The sequence below is a fragment of the Nerophis lumbriciformis genome, linkage group LG03 (genome assembly GCF_033978685.3).
Source record: "Nerophis lumbriciformis linkage group LG03, RoL_Nlum_v2.1, whole genome shotgun sequence".
In the NCBI taxonomy this organism is placed as follows: domain Eukaryota; kingdom Metazoa; phylum Chordata; class Actinopteri; order Syngnathiformes; family Syngnathidae; genus Nerophis; species Nerophis lumbriciformis.
The window spans coordinates 72,205,037-72,230,418 of NC_084550.2; the positions used below are offsets into that span (position 1 = coordinate 72,205,037).

Here is a 25,382-nt window from a genome sequence, read left to right on the forward strand (position 1 = left end):
ATTGACTGGAAGCACTGGAAAGTCAACGAGATGCAATGACGTCATTTGAAAGAAGGATACTTTTTCCTCCCACGTGTGTTGGTTTAATCTCCAATAAGTCGTTGTCGTGTTTCAGATTCACCATCTTAGATGTATTTCACAAGCAAATTGTTACTTGAAAACGAACAATTGACAGTTCTACCTAATGATACACTTAGCATGCAGAATATTGATCAATAATATCATTTCATTTGGTGCTAGCATTATATGTAATTAACATTAAAGATATTAAACATCCTTCACATTCCACCCAGTTATTTTTATTTTTGTTTTTTTCATTTCTTTCATGACATGAAGACAATATGAATACTTTCACATATTTAGGGAACATAAATTAAAACTTACTTCATTTTTTGATTATGATGATGATTTGTGGTCATGTTAGGCCAGCAGAGAAGTTCTTGCTGGTCCTGACGGCTCATCACTATCTAATGTAATTACAGTTTCATCTATAAACTCTGCTTCTTCCTACTTCTTTTTGGACATGTTGTAATGAGAAACTGGAAATACGTGATGTTCCAAATAAACTAAAACCACATGTGTAAACCATGAGTTGGACTATCAACATCTAGCCCAGTGGTTCTTAACCTGGGTTGGATGGAACCCTAGGGGTTCGGTGAGTTGGCCTCAGGGGTTCAGCAAAGGTCAAAACACACCCGACTCATCGTGTAAATAAAAACTTCTCCCTATCGGCGTATTACGGATACGACAACAGCAGAAGTCAGACTGATTTGCAGGTGTGTCATTTGTTGTGAGTTTATGCACTGTGTTGCTTTTGTTCTTTGAACAAGGTGATGTTCATGCACGCTTCATTTTGTGCACCAGTAATAAAACATGGTGGGAACATATTCACCATTAATTAGTTGCTTATTAACATGCAAATTAGTAACATATTGGCTCTTAACTAGTCATTATTAAGTACTTATTAATGCCTTATTCGACATGGCCTTATTATAACCCTTACCTTCTAACCCTGGCCCTAACCCTAACCAAATAACTCTTAATTAAGTCTTTGTTACTTAGAATATGTTCCACATACTAAAGTGTTACCAAAAATATATAACTTTGTCTTGAATTTGAAAAAAAAAAACATTTTATTTTTCACTAAAGAAGGGTTGGGTGAATGCGCATATGAAAGTGGTGGAGTTCGCTACTTCCAACAAGGTTAAGAACCACTGATCTAGCCATTGTTTCCGTATTATTGTATGATGGATATTGATTTATGCAGATTTACAATAATACAAGTTTGCTATGTCTATTGTTATGATTTAGACGGCATTTAAGGATTGCCATGGACTTTGTTGAGTCACTGATCAAATCAAAAATCACCAAATAAGACTTGTGAAGTCATCCAAAAAAAGAGACAGATGAGGTCATTAAAAGCTGTAAAATTCCCCCAACTGGCTAGAAGACAAGAACTGGGAGAGCCTCGATAGGTATAGGTCTTTTTTTGCTGATACGAATGTCTGGCAAGTTCCTTCTCCCTCCGATCAAACGGACACGAGGTTGAGGGGACTGAGTCCAGGTCTTCAGGGTCCGTCACCCAACACTATATTTAGGAAAGTGATTGTTTCTTTTGTTGACAAACAAAATAGTTAGCCAGTAGTTGAGTTGTAATATGCATGTTTGCAGACATGATATCAAAAACATAACACAAGAGATGGGAATTGAATACATCCGAGGTCACATTTTTTCAGGAAAGCCACAAGAAAGGCAAGAAAAGAGGCAGCAGGATTGTGCTGCCTGCTCACTCATAAATCTTCCAGACTTGGGCTGGTCTCTGCACTGAGCTATGAAAGCCTGCAGCTGAGACGCCGGCACTTTCTCCTGCTGGTGATGCTACAACACAACACAATATGTCAGAGGAGGAAGAGGAGGTGCACAGGAGAATGGCTGCTGACCTTGATGGTCTCGTAGGTGTCAGTGATGAGAGCGATGAAGAGGCTCAGCACCATGTAGATGAAGAGAGAGATGAAGGAGTACAGGTAGAGCCGGGAGAAGAGCCACACCATGTAGCCGTCCTTCCTCAGCTTCATGAAGGTGGCGTACATGTCGTCGCCGTTGATGAGCGAGAAGAGACACTCTGTCACCTTGTCCAGCGTTCGGAACTGGAAGACATGTTTGCATGGTTCCCATCTTTGTGGTCAGTTATTGTGACTACTTACTTTGTCGTGGTACGGTCCAAGCACGATCCAGCCACAGAAACAGTAGCCCAGGTAGATCATGGCGGCACAACAGCAGAAGCGGATCACATTGGGAAAAGCTGCCCTCAAAGTCAAAATTAGGATCTGGTAAAAAGATATAAAAAGGTGAAAGATAATGTTGCCTTCTCCTCATATGCTTGTCTTACGTTATATTTCTTGAAGAAGCCAAGGTAACGCAACACGCCCACCCAGACCAGCATGGTGGCTGTGCCCAGGAGGATGCTGCACACGTCGTAACTCGTCAACAACTGCAAAATAATGTTCATTAGTCACATTTGCCATGAATACACACGATAAAACAATAGTTCAGTGTTCTTGGAAGACTTATAAACAAGAATAGAGAGACAACTAACCTTGGTCTGTATTCCGATCTTGAAGGCCGAACCTGCGATGGTGAGAGTGTCGCTGACGATGATGAGAATGTACCAGCCGTTCACAAACTCCATGCGCTCTGACATCCTCACCCTTTTATTGTAGTGGGTGTGGAAGAAGGTGCTCAACTCCTACGTCAGGGACAAATATCAATGTGTTACTCTCTACACTGTATTTGCACTGCTGTTGGGTCCTTGAGCAAGGAACTTTGCCCACATTTCCCCCACAAAGCTGACCTACACCACACAAGAAAAAGTATATATATATTGCCAAAAGTATTTGGCCACCCACCCAAATGATGAGAATCAGGTGTCCTAATCACTTGGTATCAAATCAAGCACTTAGGCATGGAAACATGTGCCAAGTGTGAGATTTGGTGGAGGAGGAATTATGGTGTGGGGTTATTTTTCAGGAGTTGGGCTTGGCCCCTTAGTTCCAGTGAGAGGAACTTTGAATGCTCCAGGATACCAAAACATTTTGGACAATTCCATGCTCCCAACCTTGTGGGAACAGTTTGGAGCGGGCCCCTTCCTCTTCCAACATGACTGTGCACCAGTGCACCAAGCAAGGTCCATAAAGACATGGATGACAGAGTCTGCTGTGGATGAACTTGACTGGCCTGCACAGAGTCCTGACCTGAATCCGATAGAACACCTTAGCTATAAACACACTCTGCAACCTTGTGGACAGCCTTCCCAGAAGATATAAACACACTCTGCAACCTTGTGGACAGCCTTCCCAGAAGAGCTGAAGCTGTAATAGCTGCAAAAGGTCATATTGAAGCCTATGGGTTAGCAATGGGATGGCACTTCAAGTTCATATGTGAACTTGATAACTTGATATATAATACTAATCATATTATTAATTTCTACTTGTTATACATTTTGGACTAAGGTAAAATATGTCAAGATGGAGGTGAATACTGATGCTGCAGCTACTAACTAGCTGTCTTTATTGGTGCATTTGAGTCAGTCTGGCATGTGAGTTGCTGTGTTCTTCATGCACTCCAACCGAATTGCAGTCAGTTGGATTTATGTGTCGTGTTGGAATTACAAGTGAGTTTCATCAGTCTTACCACATCCCAGACAACATCGCTAGAGCTCCGGGCCCAGGGTGGCTTGTCCTTGATCCCTCAGGCAATACTGCATCAAAAAGCGACATCAGTGTGTAAAGGATATCACCCCATGGGCTCAGGAACACTTCAGAAAACCACTGTCAGTAACTACAGTTGGTCGCTACATCTGTAAGTGCAAGTTAAAACTCTACTATGCAAAGCCAAAGCCATTTATCAACAACACCCAGAAACGCCGCCGGCTTCTCTGGGCCCGAGCTCATCTAAGATGGACTGATGCAAAGTGTAAAAGTGTTCTGTGGTCTGACGAGTCCACATTTTAAATTGTTTTTGGAAACTGTGGACGTCGTGTCCTCCGGACCAAAGAGAAAAAGAACCATCCGGACTGTTCTAGGGTGAAAGTGTAAAAGGCAGCATGTGTGATGGTATGGGGGTGTATTAGTGGCCAAGACATGGGTAACTTACACATGTGTGAAGGCACCATTAATGCTGAAAGGTACATACAGCTTTTGGAGCAACATATGTTGCCATCCAAGCAACATCTTTTTCATGGACGCCCCTGCTTATTTCAGCAAGACAATGCCAAGCCACTTGTTACAACAGCGTGGCTTCATAGTAAAAGAGTGCGGGTACTAGACTGGCCTGCCTGTAGTCCAGACATTGAAAATGTGTGAAGGCTAAAATATGAGAAGGGAGACTGTTGAACAACTTAAGCTGTACATCAAGCAAGAATGGGAAAGAATTCCACTTCAAAAATGTGTCTCCTCAGTTCCCAAACCTTTACTGAGTGTTGTTAAAAGGAAAGGCTATGTAACACACTGGTAAAAATTCATTTTTTGCAATGTGTTGCTGCCATTAAATTCAAAGTTTATGATTATTTGCAAAAAATAAGAAAGTTTGTCAGTGTGAACATGAAATATCTTGTCTTTGCAGTCTATTCAATTGAATATAAGTTGAAAAGGATTTGTTGTATTCTCTTTTTATTGACCATTTACACAACCTGACAACTTCACTGCTTTTGTCCTTTGTAAATATGCCACAAATCACCTATGAATATAAAAACACATACGATTAGAAATGAAACCATGTTGGTAAGCAAAAAAAGAAAAGGTTGTATATTGTCGAGTAAAGTCAACACTATTAACCCTAACACTTTGGAGTAAAGTGAATTACATTTATATAGCACTTTTTCTCTAGAAACTCAAAGCGCTTCACATTGTGGAAGCCATTATCCACATCTTTAAGCTACATTTAAAGCAGTGTGTGTGGCACTGGGAGAAAAGTGTCTTGCACAAGGACACAACAGCAGTGACTAGGATGGCAGATGTGGGAATCGAACCTGGAACCCTCAAGTTGCTGGCATCGCGGCTCTACCAACCTACTAGTGTTTATGTGGAAAATATGGCTATGGTTTTGATTTATTGGCCCTGCAATGAATTGGTGACTTGTCCAAGGTGTAGCCTGCCTTCTGCCTGAGTGCAGCTGGGATAGGCTCCAGCACCCCCACCACCCCAAAAGGGACAAGCGGTAGAAAATGGATGGATGGGAAATATGTTTTTTCTCACAAACTGGAGCCGGATGCCATTGACGACAGAACGCAGGCAGAGAATGAGCGAGGTGAAGCAGGCGAGGATGACGGCCGTGTCGAAGAAGAGCAGCCAGTAGTCCTTCTTCCCGCCTTTTCATACAAAATGCAGACATTCATTTCACTTTCATTTCAAGCTCAACATAAATGTACACATTTCACTTTCATTTCCAGCTCAACATAGACTTACACGTTCCCTCCACAATCCAGTCTCTGCATTGGTTGATGGCGACGTCATTCTTAACTGCCACCTTTATGTTGCCACTGTGAGCGCCGTTATTAAAGGTGATCTGTGCACAAAGACATGACATCTGTGATGGTGATTGATTCATGCTCTCTGATTAGAGATCGGAGGCAGGTGATGGGTGGAGCCAAACAGGAAGTGAAGTGAAATAATAGTGCTGCACCAGGAAATAACAGTAACCTCCAGAACATAAGAGCAAAAATAGAAAATAGGGTGAGGCCTGCTGTAACTTGTCCTGACACTATTGCATCATTGGCATTCATAACAGCTATGATTTATGGCACATAGATTGCAATAACTGGTGTAGATGATTGACAGGTGTGGCCACTAACCACGACATGGAAGACGAAACAGTCTGGAAGCTGGTGGTGTCTGACAGCCTGCAGATTGATGCTTTTCAGAGTAAAAGAAACATGAACTGACAGCAGCCTGGACACAAACAACACAAAGTGTGACAGTCAGGGGCGGAGCACCAACTTCTTGGCCCCATGCTCAAGACTACTTGTGTTATGAACCTACTGCAAAAAACACTCGTCAAAGATCCTCAATATGACAAAAATGTAATTCATGCCAATGTTTTAAATGTGTCTGCCATTACAATACGAAGGTCCTGAGTTCAATCCCGGGCAAACTCCACACTTTCTGTGTGGAGTTTGCATGTTCTCCCCGTGACTGCGTGGGTTCTACTCCAGCTTCCTCCCACCTCCAAAGACATGCACCTGGGGATAGGCCCCTCCCACCTCCAAAGACATGCACCTGGGGATAGGTTGATTGGCAAGACTAAATGGTCCCTAGTGTGTGAATGTTGTCTATCTGTGTTGGCCCTGTGATGAGGTGGCGATTTGTCCAGGTTGTACCCCGCCTTCCGCCTGAATGCAGCTGGGATATGTGCCAGCACCCCCCACGACAAGCGGTAGAAAATGGATGGATGGATGGATTATTGTAAGTATGCATTCATTACCTCCTGAAGTCCAAAGAGAAGTTGAGAGGTGTGGCCAAACTGATGTTTTCCAAAGACTGCACAGGATAGATGGAAAAACAATCTGGAAGAGGAAATTAGATGACATTATGTGGAATCAATCACAATCCATAAAAACATATAAAGAAACATCAACTGATTTAAAAAATAATAATGTTCTTTTATTTGTATTATTTATACTTGGAATGGAATGGAATGATCTTTATCCTCATTGCACAAGTAATATGACATTTTGTCAATTCACTCTGTTAGTAATTAATTACCGCTGCTCCTCCACATGGAGAGGAGCCAGATGAGGTGGTTCGGGCATCTGGTCAGGATGCCACCCGAACGCCTCCCTAGGGAGGTGTTTAGGGCACGTCCCACCGGTAGGAGGCCGCGGGGAAGACCCAGGACACGTTGGGAAGACTATGTCTCCCGGCTGGCCTGGGAACGCCTCGGGATCCCACAGGAAGAGCTGGACGAAGTGGCTGGGGAGAGGGAAGTCTGGGCTTCCCTGCTTAGGCTGCTGCCCCCGCGACCCGACCTCGGATAAGCGGAAGAAGATGGATGGATGGATGGATGGAGTAATTAATTATAATAATCATTTATAACATTCATTATAAAATATATTACAACCCAGCAGTCTGCTAAACTGAGAACCTGGCTACAATATTTTATCATCATTTGAGAATTTCAAACGTGTTTCATGAGCAAACTTGTTTCTACCAATATAGAGTAGCTTGTTAGCTTCCTTCGTTGCTAGGAAAAGATAGCAATCGAAAAGAGACAGAAAGGAATCTAATCTATTAAGTGCAACACTCACTTTTATTACAAATGTTGATCCCAAATCAGAGGAGTCAACGACAAGCTAATAGAAAGGTTTTGAGGAAGCAAGCTAATCGTCAAAAATGGAAATGATTGCGCTATTTGCTGCTAGTCCCAAAAACCATAACACCTGCAAACAGTGAAGATCTTCAGCCAACAGGACACATACAGTACAGTACAACACAGCCTCCATACAAGCGGCCAACCAAGACCTGGAGACCTGGCTCGCCGTGGTGGACAAGTCTGACCTCCCTGGCAAGTTCAGGGCTTGGATTTACCGGCATGGTATTGTCCCCTGGATCTTCTGGCCCCTCTTGGTCTATGAAATCCCCATTTCAGCGGTGGAATGCTTTGAAGGGAGGATAAGCAGGTTTATGCGCAGACAGCTGGGACTTTCACGAAGCCTTAGTAGCATTGCTTTGCACCGGAACAACTCCCCATCAGCAGCCGGAGAAGGAGTTCATTGTGACATGGTCCAGGGAGCTGCTACAATATTGGGAGTCCAGTGACCAAAAGGTCTCCCAGGCGGTGATTGAAGTCAGGACAGGGCGGAAGTGGAGAGTTGCCGAGGCTGTGGATGTCGCAGAGGCAAGACTACAGCAAAAGGTGTTGGTGGGCACAGTAGCACAGGGACAAGCTGGCCTAGGCAGCGGCAGAACACCTTGCTACGACAAGGCACCGAGGACAGAGAGATGGTCGCTGATCTTTGAGGAGGTTCGAGCAGGTGTTGAGAAGAAGCAACCTAGCCAGATGGTGGGAATGCGGCAGCAGGGCCATCCTGGACCAAATGAAAGCTGCAGAGCGCAAAGTCACATGGACAGAGCTACGACGTACTGCCAAGTCCATCTGACATATTCATCTACAGGAAGGTTTAGACATCAGCGTGTCCCCTCTGGCAGAGGAGAGGAACCTTGGAGCACATCCTAAACTGCTGCAGAAAGCTTCCCGGCGAACGGCACTACCGCTGGCGACATGACCAGGTCCTGAAAGCCATTGCGGATTCCACATCCAGTAAAATCAGCCACATTAAAGAACACTATCACTTTTATCAGAGCTGGGAAGAAGACTCAACAGCGGTCTGGAACACCTCCTCTGGCTTGTTGGCAACAGCACGCCATTGGGGGATGGTAGTTGATCTGGGGAAGCAGCTGAAGTTCCCTGAAGCGATTGCCAAGACAACATTGAGGTCAGACATTGTTCTTACCTCAGTAGCCTCAATTGGAGCTCACAGTGCTTTGGCAGAACTGTACGGAGGAGGCCAACAAAAGGAAGAAGGCAAAGTATGTGAGTATTGGAGCAATGGTTGGCGGGCAAGATGCCAAACCATCGAAGCGAGATACCGGGGGGCCAATTGTGGGCCAATGCCTTTTGCAAGCCCTACAAACTGCAGCACATTTTAGGGATCAGCCAGCAAAGGGCCATCAAGTTGGCAATAGAAGTGGCGTGGAGGTGGCTGTAGATCAAGAGGGTAGAAGCGTGGCATGTAGGGTAGCGTTACCTGGATGCAAGCTGAGGCCTGATCCACCGCAGCTGAGTCGCCTGGGGGTCTGATTGTTGAAATCTCAATTGGTTAAGATTCAGGTCACCAGATGAACTGTGAAGAGTGTATTGTTGCTGTTCTTTATGGGCGCAATAGATAACTCCCGTTAGACGAATTGTTAGCCACCTCGTATATTACAAGTGAGAAGGCATTAAAAAACAAATAACAAATGTGTTCTTGTCTTACAATAGGGTACAATTCCCTTTCAAGAGCTGGATCATTTATGAACCACCCATTTCAATTACTTATTACTTTACAGTATTTTCATAGCTTTATTCTTGAATGTATTTACTTAATTAACATTTAAGTAAAATCTATGTTTGTATTGATATACAATGACTATTAAGTTTACTATAATACATTCTTGTAGTTTCTTCTTTTTTACTTGAGTACAAAATGGCAATCTAGTACATGGAAAATAAACAAGATGTGTGTCTTTCTCCTTCTTTTCAGACCTGTTGTTGAAGTGTGTGAACATGATGTACTATTGCAATTACCCCTACCAATGTGTGGAAATAAATATACTAACCATTACTATGACCCGTGTTGGTCATCTTACCTAAAAAAAGTAATTAGTTTCAGTTACAAATTATTTCTCCCAAAAAGTAATTGAGTTAGAAACTGAGTTACCTCATTGTAAGAGTAATTAGTTACTCAGCAAAGTAACTCAGACGTTATTTTCATTTTGTGATTTTATACGCTATTATGTTTGATAAGATATTTAACGTCAAATATGTTTATATTAACTGATCGAAGAATAAAAACACTATATAGAGTATTTTAGAACATTTATATAATAAATAAATAAATAAATGGGTTATACTTGTATAGTGCTTTTCTACCTTCAAGGTACTCAAAGCGCTTTGACACTATTTCCACATTTACCCATTCACACACACATTCACACACTGATGGAGGGAGCTGCCATGCAAGGCGCTAACCAGCAGCCATCAGGAGCAAGGGTGAAGTGTCTTGCCCAAGGACACAACGGACGTGACTAGGATGGTAGAAGGTGGGGATTGAACCCCAGTAACCAGCAACCCTCCGATAAATATTGACACTTTGCGCTTTATTCAACCAAACCGTGGCAACGCGCCACTTCACATTCTCAGCAACGATGGCGACAGTATTCCATTGGATTACTCTTTACTAAAAAAATAATGTCGTTAGTAATGCGTTACACTCTTACGCTGCTATTATCAACACTGACTAAGACCCGTATCATTGTGTAGAAATATATGTACTATTACAATTATCTGTATCAATGTGTTGGAAATATACTAACTGTTGCTATTACCTGTATCAATATTAAAGTTAAAGTACCACTGATAGTCACACACACACTCGGTGTGGTAAAATTAACCTCTGCCTTTGACCCATCCCCTTGTTCAGCCCCTGGGAGGTGAGGGGAGCAGTGAGCAGCAGTATGTTGGAAATGTACATTCTATTCGGACTTTATTAATGAATTCTCAGAGTTCGTTGCTGATCTAGTGACGCACGCAGACAATATAATCATAATGGGGGACTTTAATATCCATATGAATACCCCATCGGACCCTCAGTGCGTGGCGCTCCAGACTATAATTGATAGCTGTGGTCTTACACAAATAATAAATGAACCTACGCATCGCAACGGCAATACGATAGATCTAGTGCTGGTCAGGGGTGTCACCACCTCCAAAGTTATGGTACTCCCGTATACTAAAGTAATGTCCGATCATTACCTTATAAAATTCGAAGTTCTGACTCATTGTCAACAAATTAATAATAATAATAACTGCTATAGCAGCCGCAACATTAATGCTGCCACAACGATGACTCTTGCTGACCTACTGCCTTCGGTAATGGCACCATTCCCAAATTATGTCGGCTCTATTGATAACCTCACTAACAACTTTGACAATGCCCTGCGCAAAACCATTGATAGTATAGCACCGCTAAAACAAAAAAGGGCCCCTAAAAGGTGCACCCCATGGTTTACAGAAGAAACCAGAGCTCATAAATTATCATGTAGAAAGTTGGAACGCAAATGGCGCGCGACCAAGCTTGAGGTTTTCCATCAAGCATGGAGTGATAGTTTAATATCGTATAAACGCATGCTTACCTTAGCTAAAGCTAAATATTACTCAAATCTCATCCGCCTCAACAAAAACGACCCTAAACTTTTGTTCAGTACAGTAGCATCGCTAACCCAACAAGGGACTCCTCCCAATAGCTCCACCCACTCGGCAGATGACTTTATGAATTTCTTTAATAAGAAAATTGAACTCATTAGAAAGGAGATTAAAGACAACGCATCCCAGCTACAACTGGGTTCTATGAACACAGATACAACTGTATCTACGACGGATACTGCAATACAAAATAGTCTCTCTCTTTTTGATGAAATAACATTAGAGGAACTATTACAGCGTGTAAGTGGGATAAAACAAACAACATGTTTACTTGACCCACTTCCTGGGAAACTTATCAAGGAGCTTTTTGTATTATTAGGTCCATCAGTGCTAAATATTATAAACTTATCACTTTCCTCTGGCACTGTTCCCCTAGCATTCAAGAAAGCGGTTATTCATCCTCTGCTCAAAAGACCTAACCTTGATCCTGACCTCATGGTAAACTACCGACCGGTGTCCCACCTTCCCTTTATTTCGAAAATCCTCGAAAAAATTGTCGCACAGCAGCTAAATGAACACTTGGTGTCTAACAATCTCTGTGAACCTTTTCAATCCGGTTTCAGGGCAAATCACTCTACGGAGACAGCCCTCGCAAAAATGACTAATGATCTACTGCTAACGATGGATTCTGATGCGTCATCTATGTTGCTGCTTCTTGATCTTAGCGCTGCTTTCGATACCGTCGATCATAATATTTTATTAGAGCGTATCAAAACACATATTGGTATGTCAGACTTAGCTTTGTCGTGGTTTAACTCTTATCTTACTGACAGGATGCAATGCGTCTCCCATAATAATGTGACCTCGGACTATGTTAAGGTAACGTGCGGAGTTCCTCAGGGTTCGGTTCTTGGCCCTGCACTCTTTAGTACTTACATGCTGCCGCTAGGCGACATCATACGCAAATACGGTGTTAGCTTTCATTGTTATGCTGATGACACCCAACTCTACATGCCCCTAAAGCTGATCAACACGCCGGATTGTAGTCAGCTGGAGGCGTGTCTTAATGAAATTAAACAATGGATGTCTGCTAACTTCTTGCAACTCAACGCCAAGAAAACAGAAATGCTGATTATCGGTCCTGCTAAACACCGACATTTATTTAATAATACCACCTTAACATTTGACAACCAAACAATTACACAAGGCGAATCAGTAAAGAATCTGGGTATTATTTTCCACCCAACTCTCTCCTTTGAGTCACACATTAAGAGTGTTACTAAAACAACTCTCTCCTTTGAGTCACACATTAAGAGTGTTACTAAAACGGCCTTCTTTCATCTCCGTAATATCGCTAAAATCCGTTCTATTTTATCCACTAGCGACGCTGAGATCATTATTCATGCGTTCGTTACGTCTCGTCTCGACTACTGTAACGTATTATTTTGGGGTCTCCCTATGTCTAGCATTAAAAAATTACAGTTGGTACAAAATGCGGCTGCTAGACTTTTGACAAGAACAAGAAAGTTTGATCATATTACGCCTATACTGTATATACCTTTATATACATATATACATATACATATATATACCTATACTGGCTCACCTGCACTGGCTTCCTGTGCACTTAAGATGTGACTTTAAGGTTTTACTACTTACGTATAAAATACTACACGGTCTAGCTCCGTCCTATCTTGTCGATTGCATTGTACCATATGTCCCGGCAAGAAATTTGCGTTCAAAGAACTCCGGCTTATTAGTGATTCCCAGAGCCCAAAAAAAGTCTGCGGGCTATAGAGCGTTTTCTATTGGGGCCCCAGTACTATGGAATGTTCTAGCAGTAACAATTAGAGATGCTACCTCAGTAGAAACATTTAAGTCCCATCTTAAAACTCATTTGTATACTCTAGCCTTTAAATAGCCCCCCTGTTAGACCAGTTGATCTGCCGTTTCTTTTCTTCTCTCCTCTGCTCCCCTTTTCCTTGAGGGGGGGGGGGGGCACAGGTCCGGTGGCCATGGATGAAGTGCTGGCTGTCCAGAGTCGGGACCCGGGGTGGACCGCTCGCCTGTGCATCGGCTGGGAACATCTCTGCGCTGCTGACCCGTCTCCGCTCGGGATGGTGTCCTGCTGGCCCCACTATGGACTGGACTCTTACTATTATGTTGGATCCACTATGGACTGGACTCTCACAATATTATGTCAGACCCACTCGACATCCATTGCTTTCGGTCTCCCCTAGAGGGGGGGGGTTACCCACATATGCGGTCCTCTCCAAGGTTTCTCATAGTCATTCACATCGACGTCCCACTGGGGTGAGTTTTTCCTTGCCCTTATGTGGGCTTTGTACCGAGGATGTCGTTGTGGCTTGTGCAGCCCTTTGAGACACTTGTGATTTAGGGCTATATAAATAAAGATTGATTGATTGATTGATTACTAATACCTGTTTAAATGTGTTGAGATAAAGTATATGAACTATCACGATTATCTGTATCAGTGTGTGGAAATATACTAACTATTACTATTACCTGTATTCAAGTGGGGAAATGTACGTACTATTACTATTACCCGTATCAATGTGTTGAAAATACAAACCCCAAAAGCAGTGAAGTTGTCACGTTGTGTAAATGACAAATAAAAAGAGAATACAATGATTTGCAAATCATTTTCAACTTATATTCAATTGAATAGACTGCAAAGACAAGATATTTAACGTTCCAACTGGAAAACTTTGTTATTTTTTGCAAATATTAGCTCATTTGGAATTTGATACCTGCAACATGTTTCGAAAAAGCTGGCACAAGTGGCAAAAAAGAGTGAGAAAGTTGAGGAATGCTCATCAAAGACTTATTTGGAACATCCCACAGGTGAACAGGCTAATTGGGAACAGGTGGGTGCCATGATTGGCTATAAAAGCAGCTTCCATGAAATACTTAGGCTATGTCTACACTACACTGAAACGAATATTTATTTAGCCTAAGCCCCGTTTCAGCCACACTATATCAGCGTTTAAGGTTCCCCTCCTCGGACAATGTTTTACACGGGGAAGTGCGCCGTCTATATCTTGAATCTCTGGCTCTGAGCTTTGTATGGACTACTCATTGATCCTTTACAAACTGAGTTCGGAGAGGAAGTGATGTCAGAAAGACTGCGCGTCACACAGGAAGTGATGTCAGAAAGACTGCGCGTCACACAGGAAGTGACGTCAGAAAGATGGAGGTGACATGCCCGTGTGGAAATCACACATGACTACCTTAAGACAAGCAAGCGCGCGATTGCAGCTACTTTGCATACAACACATGTCAGACCATGTTGACTTTTGGATAAGGCCTGGAAGAGCGGCAGCCTGGTGGGATATGTTTGTCACCGAGTGTGTTGTGTCAGAGGAACGGCAAGAGAACTTTCCAATGTCCTGGTCAGCTGTGATCCTACTTAGTGAAAAACTTTGTCCATTTGTCAAAGGGGAGACAGACTAGGAAAAACAGCGAATACATTTGGACTGGCAAAGCAGACTAGTACTACTTAATGTCCGCCTTGTATGTCCAGCGACTACTCAACGTCTAGTTTTGTACTCCATGACTATTGTGAAGCCAGGAAGTGGTTGCAGCTGTCAAGTACGACCGCCAATTTCAGCCTACAAGCACACTGTCCTGACCAGATATATCTTGTCAAATGTTCTTTATCACATTGTTTACTTTCACACGTCCATGAAAGATATGATTGATGTGTGGTGGCTCAGCTGTGATTGACTACCAGCTGCTGATGGTGAGGCCAGCAAGGTTTACTGTTCAAAGCAATGTGGCAATAGTCTACATTGAAACACAGTAAGAATACACTTCCAGGTCAGAGGTGACTATGACGCGCACATTTTTTTTGCGCATGCGTACTAGGTGACGTTATGCCGGCGGACAGAGGAGGGAGGGGTCTTAAACGACCACTGTGTGTGTGTGTGTGTGTGTGGACTCAGATGACGTTAGGTGGGATTTACCCTGGATAACCTTAGCCGTAGAAGGGGCCTCAATCATTCACAAACAAGGATGGGGCGAGGGTCACCACTTTGTCAACAAATGCCTGAGCAAATTGTTTAAGAACAACATTTCTCAACAAGGAATTTAGGGATTTCACCATCTACGCTCCGTAATATCATCAAAAGGTCCGGAGAATCTGGAGAAATCACTGCACGTAACATTGAATGCCCGTGACCTTGAATCCCTCAGGGAGTACTGCATCAAAAACTGACATCAATGTGTAAAGGATATCACCACATGGGCTGAGGAACACTTCAGAAAACCACTGTCAGTAACTACAATTGGTCGCTACATCTGTAAGTGCAAGTTAAAACTCTACTATGCAAAGCCAAAGCCATTTATCAACAACACCCAGAAACGCCGCTGGCTTCGCTGGGCCCGAGCTCATCTAAGATGGACTGATGCAAAGTAGAAAAGTGTTCTGTGGTCTGACGAGTCCACATTTCAAATTGTTTTGGGAAACTGTGGACATCGTGTCCTCCGGACCAAAGAGGAAAAGAACCATCCGGTCTGTTCTGGGTGCAAAGTGTAAAAGGCAGCATGTGTGATGGTATGGGGGTGTATTAGTGCCCAAGACATGGGTAACTTACACTTCTGTGAAGGCACCATTAATGCTAAAAGGTACATACAGCTTTTGGAGCAACATATGTTGCCATCCAAGCAACGTTATCATGGACGCCCCTGCTTATTTCAGCAAGACACTAGACTGGCCTGCCTGTAGTCCAGACATTGAAAATGTGTGAAGGCTAAAATATGAGAAGGGAGACTGTTGAACAACTTAAGCTGTACATCAAGCAAGAATGGGAAAGAATTCCACTTCAAAAATGTGTCTCCTCAGTTCCCAAACCTTTACTGAGTGTTGTTAAAAGGAAAGGCCATGTAACACACTGGTAAAAATGCCTTTTTTGCAAAGTGTTGGTGCCATTCAATTCTAAGTTCATGATTATTAGCAGAAAAAAAATGAACATGAAATATCTTGTCTTTGCAGTCTATTCAATTGAATATAAGTTGAAAAGGATTTGTTGTATTCTCTTTTTATTGACCATTTACACAACGTGACAACTTCACTGCTTTTCTACTTTGTAAGTATACATATCTTTTACTATATGTACTATTACCATTACCTGCATCATTGTGTTGAAATAAATATATGTACTATTACTCTGAATATATGCAAGTACTATTGATATAAGTATACGTATTATCAGCATTACCTGTATCGATGTGTGGATCGATGTAGAAGGTCTTGTTCTGGAGGTCAATGTTGCTGTTCCTGTAGAACTCCTGGCAGACAATCAGAGGCGTGTACTTGCCCTCGGTCCTCTCGTATGCCAGGTTGCCAATGGTTAGGTTCTGAAGTCGGGCGTACTGCAAAGACAAGAATAAACAAGTTGGCCATGAACTCACATGAAGTATTTTTGCCGCACTTACTCTGTCGATGACGTAGCGTATGTGCTCATAGACGTCTGCTTTTGTGTACAGAACGTGACCTCCCAGCCGGTGGTCCTTGTATCCTTTGAGAAAGATGTTGCGGAACGTCATCAAGTTCTCGTCCTTGAACGTGACCATCATCTCGTTGCTCAGTCCAAAGGAGACCAGCTGAAGAAGAAATATGGCCATAACAATGATAGTAATAAGGCCACATACAGGAAGCAGCCTACCTGGGCGGTGATGATGACGATTTTTAGTATTTGCAACATCAGCTTCCAGGGTTTGCGACCCCTGGCTTTGTACTTCTGGCACGGGTTCATGAAGAAGTACTTGAGCCTGCGTCTCAGGTCGTCCACCAGCTCGGAGTCCATGTTGGGAGCGCCAAGACTCCACCCGCAGCGGCCATTGCGGCTGGGTCTTTGCTCGTCCGACCTGGCGGCCAGCAGGGGCTCGGTCTCGTCCATGACGCTGACGCTGACGACCAGCCCAGAATCAAACGTCCAACTTAGAGGTGAGTCAAGACAAAGCTTGAACCATTCCAGGCATTCTGATGTTTATCAAACGGGTTCTCCTACATGAGCTTGCACCTCCGTCACAGCAAAAAAATGTGACATTTAACTTTACCTTAATTTTTAAGTTTAATATCAAAGAATGTTTTAAATGAACCCTCACAGATTTGTGCTGCATTGCTTGAAAACCTGCTTGGCAGTAAAAGTCATCACATTGGACAGTTTTACTGTACATCAATATATATATAACACAACTTCATGTAAAAAGGCTAATATAATACTATACTATTATATTCATAATATAACATACCAGTTAAGAGTAGGTCTTCAGCTGTCACCACGGCCATGAAGATCAAACCTGTGAGTCATTTTCAGCTTTTCCAGTTTAGGAATTTACAAACACAAGAAGAAGAGAAAAAAACCCTTTGTGTCAAATTGTACAGTGTAAACCTCCCCAATATGTACCAAAGGCTTTGTTTCATTTATTGATTTATTATCTAGTCAATGTTTTATTATGCTCTAATATTGTATTTAATTTTCTCAAGATTTTTTTCCCTTAATTAACGTTTTAAAATGCTGTATAGTTATACATCTATAATTACAAAAGCATGGTGAAAAGCTGTTCATTAACATTTTGAGCTATCTATAGCAAAATAAAATAAATGGAGTGAACACTTACAGTATCTGTAATCCATTATTGTTGTCTTTGGGGCCGCTAGTATACACACACACAAGTTGTAGACTGTAACGTAAACATAATCCACATTCATACGCCAAACATTCATTCATATTCATAGACTAGTGTGTGTGGCACTGGGAGCCGGGTGGGTGAAGTTTGATGCCCAAGGACACAACGGCAGTGACTCGGACGGTGGAAGCTGGATTGGTACCAGGAACCATCAAGTTGTTTCAACCATGTGAGCCACGTGGCTCAAAATAACAAATATAACTAGAATAACCGGGAGGAGCTGGACCAAGTGGCTGGGGAGAGGGAAGTCTGGGCTTCCCTGCTTAGGCTGCTGCCCCCGCGACCCGACCTCGGATAAGCGGAAGAAGATGGATGGATGGATAACTAAGGTAGTGTAATTATTACAAATCATTTACATCAAACAAGTATTTTAAGAACTGTGTTATTTATTACTTGTCTTTGTGTCATTTTTTATGACTTTTTATTATTTCACATAATTGTAATACTTTTTGACAAATGGTTACAATTAGTTACAAATTAGATTACACATTACTTTGAAGGGACACATTTTTTTTTTTTATTATTTGTATTAATTACAAACATTTTTTAGATTGTTTTAGTTCCCATTACTCACCTTCTTGATATATTGTAAATCGACAGTATATATTCGTTAAATAATATATACATATATATATTTTTTTTATATATTACAGTAGAGTTGCACAAAATTGTATTTAAGTGACTAATGACTCGGTTCTTTTTCTTGACAAATATATGCAAGCACGAGCATAAAATGCAGCACATTTATTTAGTGATCCTCTAATAAGAAGAAGAGATGAAGGAATGATGTAAAAAAGTCTAACATAATGTACAGTAGTTTGGATGAAAAAGCAGCATAGTTCAATCTACCTGTTGGTCCCTGTGACCGCATACTGATCAAGAGTTGCTCTGAGTGAGAGAACGCGACCGCAGGGGTTGGAAGTTGGGATCGGCCATGTTGCTGCAGGTGGAGGACCCCGGTGAACCTCCGTCTTCCACCATCTCCTCCTCGGGGAGCGGAGGAGCTCCGGGCTCTCCTGGCTTGGGGAGGCAGGAGAAGGTCGAGGAGGAGACAGCAGCCATGGAGGACTGAGAGTCACCGCCACCTTCCGCAAAGCCGTCCGAAACAGGGAGGCTTCCTTCGCCATCGGGATGGAGGAGCAAGGTGGAGTGGATGGAGAACATACCGGAAGGCTGGGGGGTCATGCAGGTGACGGTGCTGCCGGGTGAGGAAGTGGATGCTCCAGCTAAAGGAGAGAGGAGTGTCTAGTGAGCAATAGTACATTATATAGCATTCAGGTCCTGGAGAGGAGGGTCATGAGTATCAACAGAGATTGACCAGCATGAAGAAAGTCATTGTTTCATTTGCATAACTGACAAAAAAAAAAGCTTTTTCCTGGTTTGTGTGACATCATCTCATGTTTTTTAAAGCTTATTGAACAACAAGTTCCTGCTATTCAGTTCTGCCCGGGACTCCGATCTTGGTGGTCTGGCATGAGAGCCAAGCATTGTTGTCACCAGACCATAGCAAACCTCCGCATCTCCACTCTTGCAACATGCTGGCTAAGCTGCTACCACAACAATTAACCATTTCATTTCAACAACTAAAGATACAAACTTTTATACAAACTCAATGCTGTGCTCATTCATGCCGATGGTGTTTTCATGTTTAGGGGACGTGTTGGAATAAAATAAGCAAACACAATCGGTGAAAAATACTTTGAATGGTGGTTGCTCTTTTGTTTCGCCAGAAGCCGCCTGCACGTACATATATACATACATATATATATATATATATATATCCATCCATTTTCTACCGCTTATTCCCATTGGGGTCGCGGGGGGCGCTGGAGCCTATCTCAGCTACAATCGGGCGGAAGGCGGGGTACACCCTGGACAAGTCGCCACCTCATCGCAGTATATATATATATATATATATATATATATATATATATATATATATATATATATATATATGCTGCTTCTGGCGAGACGGGAAGCAGGGAAATAGAAAAATGCCACTCGTGATAAAAGTGATTATATTACAGTGGGGATTTTGATTTTTGAAATATGTCAAGCAAGAAGGAATATAAAATACAAATGTATTTCAGTTTTAGGAGTGAAATGGTGGAACAAGCTCAGTGAGGAGTTGAAGACATGTACTTCTTTGTTAAGGTTTAAGAAAGCCTTGAAAAGGTGAAATAATGGAAAATGATCAAATTTAGCAACGATTACTTTCATCCTATTGATTTTTTGAAAGTTGATGTTCCAGGCAATGTCATTTCAGTGAATGTAAAGGATAGGCAAATATAAGGCTTGGCTTTTAGGTCATTGTTTTTCTTTGTGTGTGTAAATGTGTATGATTGTTAATATGTATCATCTGTGCTGTTAAACTGATCACACAAAATGGTTGAAATGGTAATTAAATAAACTCATTTCATTCATTGATCATTGCTGGTCAGCAGACTATTGCAGTTTATATTTTGTGCTTCCAATGCTAATGACCACACTAGCGATAATATTTCAACGTCACAGTCATAGTAAAATTGTGTTATTTCGGACATTTCAATCTGGGCCTCTTTGAGGGATTTTTCTTCATTGTTATGTTGGAATTCCTATTAATATTAATACTGTTGTTGATATTATTCATTTTTGTCTGACGCCCTTTGGATTGTTTTGTGTCATGTGTGTGTGTCCTCTCAATGACTTTGTTCATTGTTATTCTGAATGTTGCTGGGTCGGGTTTGGTTTTGGAATTGGAATTGTATTATTATTGTATTGTTGTGTATTATTTTGTTGGACTGATTAATAAAAAAAATTAAATAATAATAATTTTTTTAAAAAGCTCCTTTTTTTTCTGTGCTACTACTTGTTATTTATTTAGTAGCACCTGTGCTCCTACTGAAAAAGCTAAGCATTCAGCCCTTTTCTCCCAAAATGGTGTCGCTGTAGTGGCTGCTGGTGGCAGGAGCTCTGTGCTCTTGTGTCATCCTTTGCTGTTCCTGGTGTTTCCTCTTCTTCTCAAGTGGGTTTTTTATGCCTTTTGGTCCCGGACCCTTTGGAACTGTGCGACAAGGGGTGGCACTTTCCTGACTTCTGCCGTGCTTTTTTGTGGGCTTCTGGATCTGCCTCCTGGGAGCCTTTTGGCCATGGACACCAGCTGCTGGGTCTCTGCGTTTGGAGAGACTGGAGGAGAGGAGATGTGGATGAAGAGACATGGCTGCAGAGTTTGGAGAGACTGGAGGAGAGGAGATGTGGATGAAGAGACATGGCTGCAGAGCTGGACAAGCTTCCCAGTGTCTTGGCTGAATGAGCAGGTATCGGACACTTCGGTCTCCTTGGACGTATCCTCGCTCATCCATGTGGACTGGACACTGGCCCAGAATTGGTGGGCGGCCGAGGGTTTCTTGGTTGCTTTGTTGGGTCTGCTCCTGTCTCTGGCCATGCTCCCCCCACCCCAGCAGACCATGGCGTGGAACACCGCAGAGGCCACCACAGTGTGTGTGGGTGTTGAAACGATGCTTTTGTTTGGTTGCTTGTCTATGCATGGTGCAATCATGTGTGCACAATGTATATTATTGCTTGATTTTTTCTTGTTGTTTTACTTTTGTGGCTGTGTGTAGAAGTAGCACTGTTGGAGTGGCAGCTGTTTGCATCAGCTCTGCTATTTTAATGTATTTAATGTCCTTTGATGTTTCACTCTTACGCACATGTTTATGTGTGCTATGGCTATGAGGTTTTTCTCTCTCCTTGGCCTCAGTCTAAGCCCCCTCTCCAGGGGCCCAGGCTTAGACTTAATATTTTTTTTCTCACCCCCCTCCCCTTCCCATTGTTTACCTGTTTCTCACCTTTTTTGTAAGGGGCGCCAGAAGTTGTCAGAGCCGTCAGCGATCCTGTTCTGTCTCCCTGTAATGTTTGATCCTGTTCTGTCTCCTTGTAATGTTTGATCCTGTTCTGTCTCCCTGTAATGTTTGATCCTGTTCTGTCTCCCTGTAATGTTTGATCTTGTTCTGTCTCCCTGTAATGTTTGATCCTGTTCTGTCTCCCTGTAATGTTTGATCTTGTTCTGTCTCCCTGTAATGTTTGATCCTGTTCTGTCTCCCTGTAATGTTTGATCTTGTTCTGTCTCCCTGTAATGTTTGATCCTGTTCTGTCTCCCTGTAATGTTTGATCCTGTTCTGTCTCCCTGTAATGTTTGTCTGATCTTGAATGGGATTGTGCTGAAAATCTTCATTTCCCCTCGGGGATGAATAAAGTATTTCTGATTGTGCTATCATACATGACTCTGTAGTGATTGTGCTATCATACATGACTCTGTAGTGATTGTGCTATCATACATGACTCTGTAGTGATTGTGCTATCATACATGACTCTGTAGTTCAGTTTGGAGGACTCTGCTGCAAAACTGTGCCAGTCAATTTCTAAGCATATTTCAGTTGAAACCTCTACCTTCCAGCATGAGAATAAAGACTAGATTGGAGTGAATTAGTGAGGTCATAACCTTTTAGAAGCGCCATCTTCTCATTCTTGGCCTTCTGCACCTCGTCTGTGATCTTGGCGATGATGAAGTTCTGCGCTCGCAGCTCCCGGATGGAGTCCAGCAGGGTGTCCAGACCTTGGGGGTTCTCTGAGAGGATGTCCAACAGGAGGCCCGTCCTCTTGGTCTGCGTGGTCTTGCAGTTGATCTCCTCGGCGTCGTCCCGGGTGAGAATGCGGCGGGAGCGCAGGTAGTCCAGGTGGCATCTGGCCCGGATCTTTCCGCAGAGGTAATGGCGCAGCTTGGTCAGCACCTTGGGGCAAAGTTCAAACACGTCAGAATAAATAGTGCATATATGAAGTACTCCGGCATCATTCATTACCAGAAATGTTGTGAAGTGAATTATATTTATAAATGAATTATTATAGCGCTTTTCTACCTTCAAGGTACTCAAAAGCGTTTTGACACTATTTCCACATTCACACACTGATGGTGGTAGCTGCCATGTAAGGTCCTAAGTGTTGATTGGCAACACTAAATGGTCCCTAGTGTGTGAATGTGAGTGTGAATGTTGTCTATCTATCTGTGTTGGCCCTGCGATGAGGTGGTGGCTTGTCCAGGGTGTACACCGCCTTCCACCCGAATGCAGCTGGGATAAGCTCCAGCACCCTTGCGGTTCCAAAAAAGGGACAAGCGGTAGAAAATGGATGAATGGATGGTGTATGTGTGTGTATATGTGTATACATATGTGTGTGTAAATATACATCTGTACATACATAAATAGAAATATAGATATACAATAGATATATAATAGATATACCGGCCCCCAGACACATTTTGTGTCTCTAAATGTGCCCCCCCGCCCCCCACCCCCCTGAGTCCAAAAATTGCCCAGGCCTGATCTACTATCTTTAAACCAGTGTGTGAGGCACTGGCAGCAGCTGTGACTAAGACGGAGGAAGCAGGAATCGAACCTGGAACCCTCAAGTTGCTGGCACAACCGTTCAATTCACCGCCCCATGAAATGATGATTTAACAAAATTGATATAAGCTAATTTTTTACTTTTATTGTTCATTATGGTAGTGATGTGTAATATGTATGTTGCTCACTGGCACAATATATGTATTTATATTGTTGTATGTAATATATGTATTTATATTGTTATGTGTAATATATGTATTTATATTGTTATATGTAATATATGTATTTATATTGTTATGTGTAATATATGTATTGATATTGTTATGTGTAATATATGTATTTATATTGTTGTATGTAATATATGTATTTATATTGTTATATGTAATATATGTATTTATATTGTTGTATGTAATATATGTATTTATATTGTTGTATGTAATATATGTATTTATATTGTTATATGTAATATATGTATTTATATTGTTGTATGTAATATATGTATTTATATTGTTATATGTAATATATGTATTTATATTGTTATATGTAATATATGTATTTATATTGTTGTATGTAATATATGTATTTATATTGTTGTGTAATATATGTATTGATATTGTTATATGTAATATATGTATTGATATTGTTATATGTAATATATGTATTTATATTGTTATGTGTAATATATGTATTTATATTGTTATATGTAATATATGTATTTATATTGTTGTATGTAATATATGTATTTATATTGTTATATGTAATATATGTATTTATATTGTTATATGTAATATATGTATTTATATTGTTATGTGTAATATATGTATTGATATTGTTGTGTAATATATGTATTTATATTGTTGTATGTAATATATGTATTTATATTGTTATATGTAATATATGTATGTATATTGTTATATGTAATATATGTATTTATATTGTTGTATGTAATATATGTATTTATATTGTTATATGTAATATATGTATTTATATTGTTATATGTAATATATGTATTTATATTGTTATATGTAATATATGTATTTATATTGTTATATGTAATATATGTATTTATATTGTTATATAATCTGTGTTGGCTTTGCGATGAAGTGGCTTCCGGCCGAGTGCATGTGGGACCGAAAAGGGACAAGCGGTAGTAAATGGATGGATAGGTAATCAATGCTTCGGTAAATTCCACTCTTTACTAATCGGTGTTTTCCAAAAATGTCGACTTGAACTCGTATTTAATGTTCTTTTTGTGTACTCACGTCTTTTTTAATGTCTGCCATCACATCGTCAGTGAGCTGCTCCATGAAGGCCAAGCTAGTCCACTAACTAACACCTCCAACTGTTCCAGTCCAGCGAATAGTCGCTAAATGCGCTTCGTTATGAAGTTATGACGAAAAGTTACATTCATAACTTTGTTAAAGGGAGGACAAGAAGTTGAATTACGTTATCGATCGCTCAAAAGCCTCCACGGAAATAAGTTTCAATAAAGAAGTTAAAAAAACCCGGATTTCCTGAAATGACGTCATCGATGAGTAAGACGTCACACATTTGGGAGTTTCAAGGGGATGCAGTTGTCTACTGTGGCCACTGGGTGACGCTGTTAGAGAGACTTCTGGCAGTGCGTCTTGCTGTTGATTCACTTACTTTACAACAAGGACGTCAAACTTCTTTCAGCTCAGGAACATCTATTCCCAAGGTCAAATCATGGCATGATAACCAGGTTGTTTTCTTTGGCCAAGATCAATTACAATAATACATCATGTTGGATATAGACAACACACAAACCACTTTATTTATTTAATCACAAATATTGAAATTCAACCATTTGGTGCATTTGCAAATATCTAAAATGATGTACAAAGCAAACTATATAACCTGCTAGCCAAGAATGTACAACAATTCTTCTCAACAAAAGAGGAGAAATATAACCTTAAAGGAAAATGTAATTTAAAACATCTGTATGCTCCTACAACGCTTAGAACCTTGCTTGTTTACTCAGTTACTTTATAACAAGGGTGTCAAACTCATTTGAGCTTTAGTTCAATTTGAGCGCCTCAAAGAAAATGTGGCTGCTTGTTCATGTTGATTAAAGTATGTTTGCTACAAGGAGCACTGTGATTATTCATCATACTTGCCAACCTTGAGACCTCCGATTTCGGGAGGTGGGGGTGGGGGCGTGGTCGGGGGTGGGGGGCGTGGTGAAGAGGGGAGGAGTATATTGACAGCTAGAATTCACCATTCTACATCCTGAAAATATGCAAACAAAACTGTGTTTAGATAATTGATACTTCAAACTTGCATAAATAAATCTTAAGGAATATAACATAACTT

The 25,382-nt window shown here is 41.5% G+C and overlaps 2 protein-coding genes across 2 annotated transcripts; both read right to left on the minus strand.

Moving 5' to 3' along the window:
• Window positions 1-72: 72 nt before the first annotated feature.
• LOC133590412 (mucolipin-3-like) lies at window positions 73-18,023 on the minus strand. Its single transcript, XM_061943042.2, has 12 exons — window positions 16,644-18,023; window positions 16,414-16,581; window positions 16,197-16,350; window positions 6,478-6,559; window positions 5,849-5,945; window positions 5,463-5,562; window positions 5,253-5,365; window positions 2,597-2,746; window positions 2,390-2,491; window positions 2,205-2,327; window positions 1,941-2,147; window positions 73-1,878 (listed from the first exon to the last, which is right to left on the minus strand). The coding sequence occupies exons 1-12, from the start codon at window positions 16,875-16,877 to the stop codon at window positions 1,723-1,725; spliced, it is 1,686 nt and encodes a 561-aa protein (XP_061799026.1). The 5' UTR covers window positions 16,878-18,023; the 3' UTR covers window positions 73-1,722.
• A 376-nt stretch (window positions 18,024-18,399) lies between these two features.
• bcl10 (BCL10 immune signaling adaptor) lies at window positions 18,400-24,566 on the minus strand. The gene is made up of 3 exons (XM_061930370.2): window positions 24,311-24,566; window positions 22,151-22,439; window positions 18,400-18,896 (listed from the first exon to the last, which is right to left on the minus strand). Exons 1-3 carry the CDS (start codon window positions 24,353-24,355, stop codon window positions 18,547-18,549), a joined length of 684 nt encoding a protein of 227 aa, XP_061786354.1. The 5' UTR covers window positions 24,356-24,566; the 3' UTR covers window positions 18,400-18,546.
• Window positions 24,567-25,382: the final 816 nt, after the last annotated feature.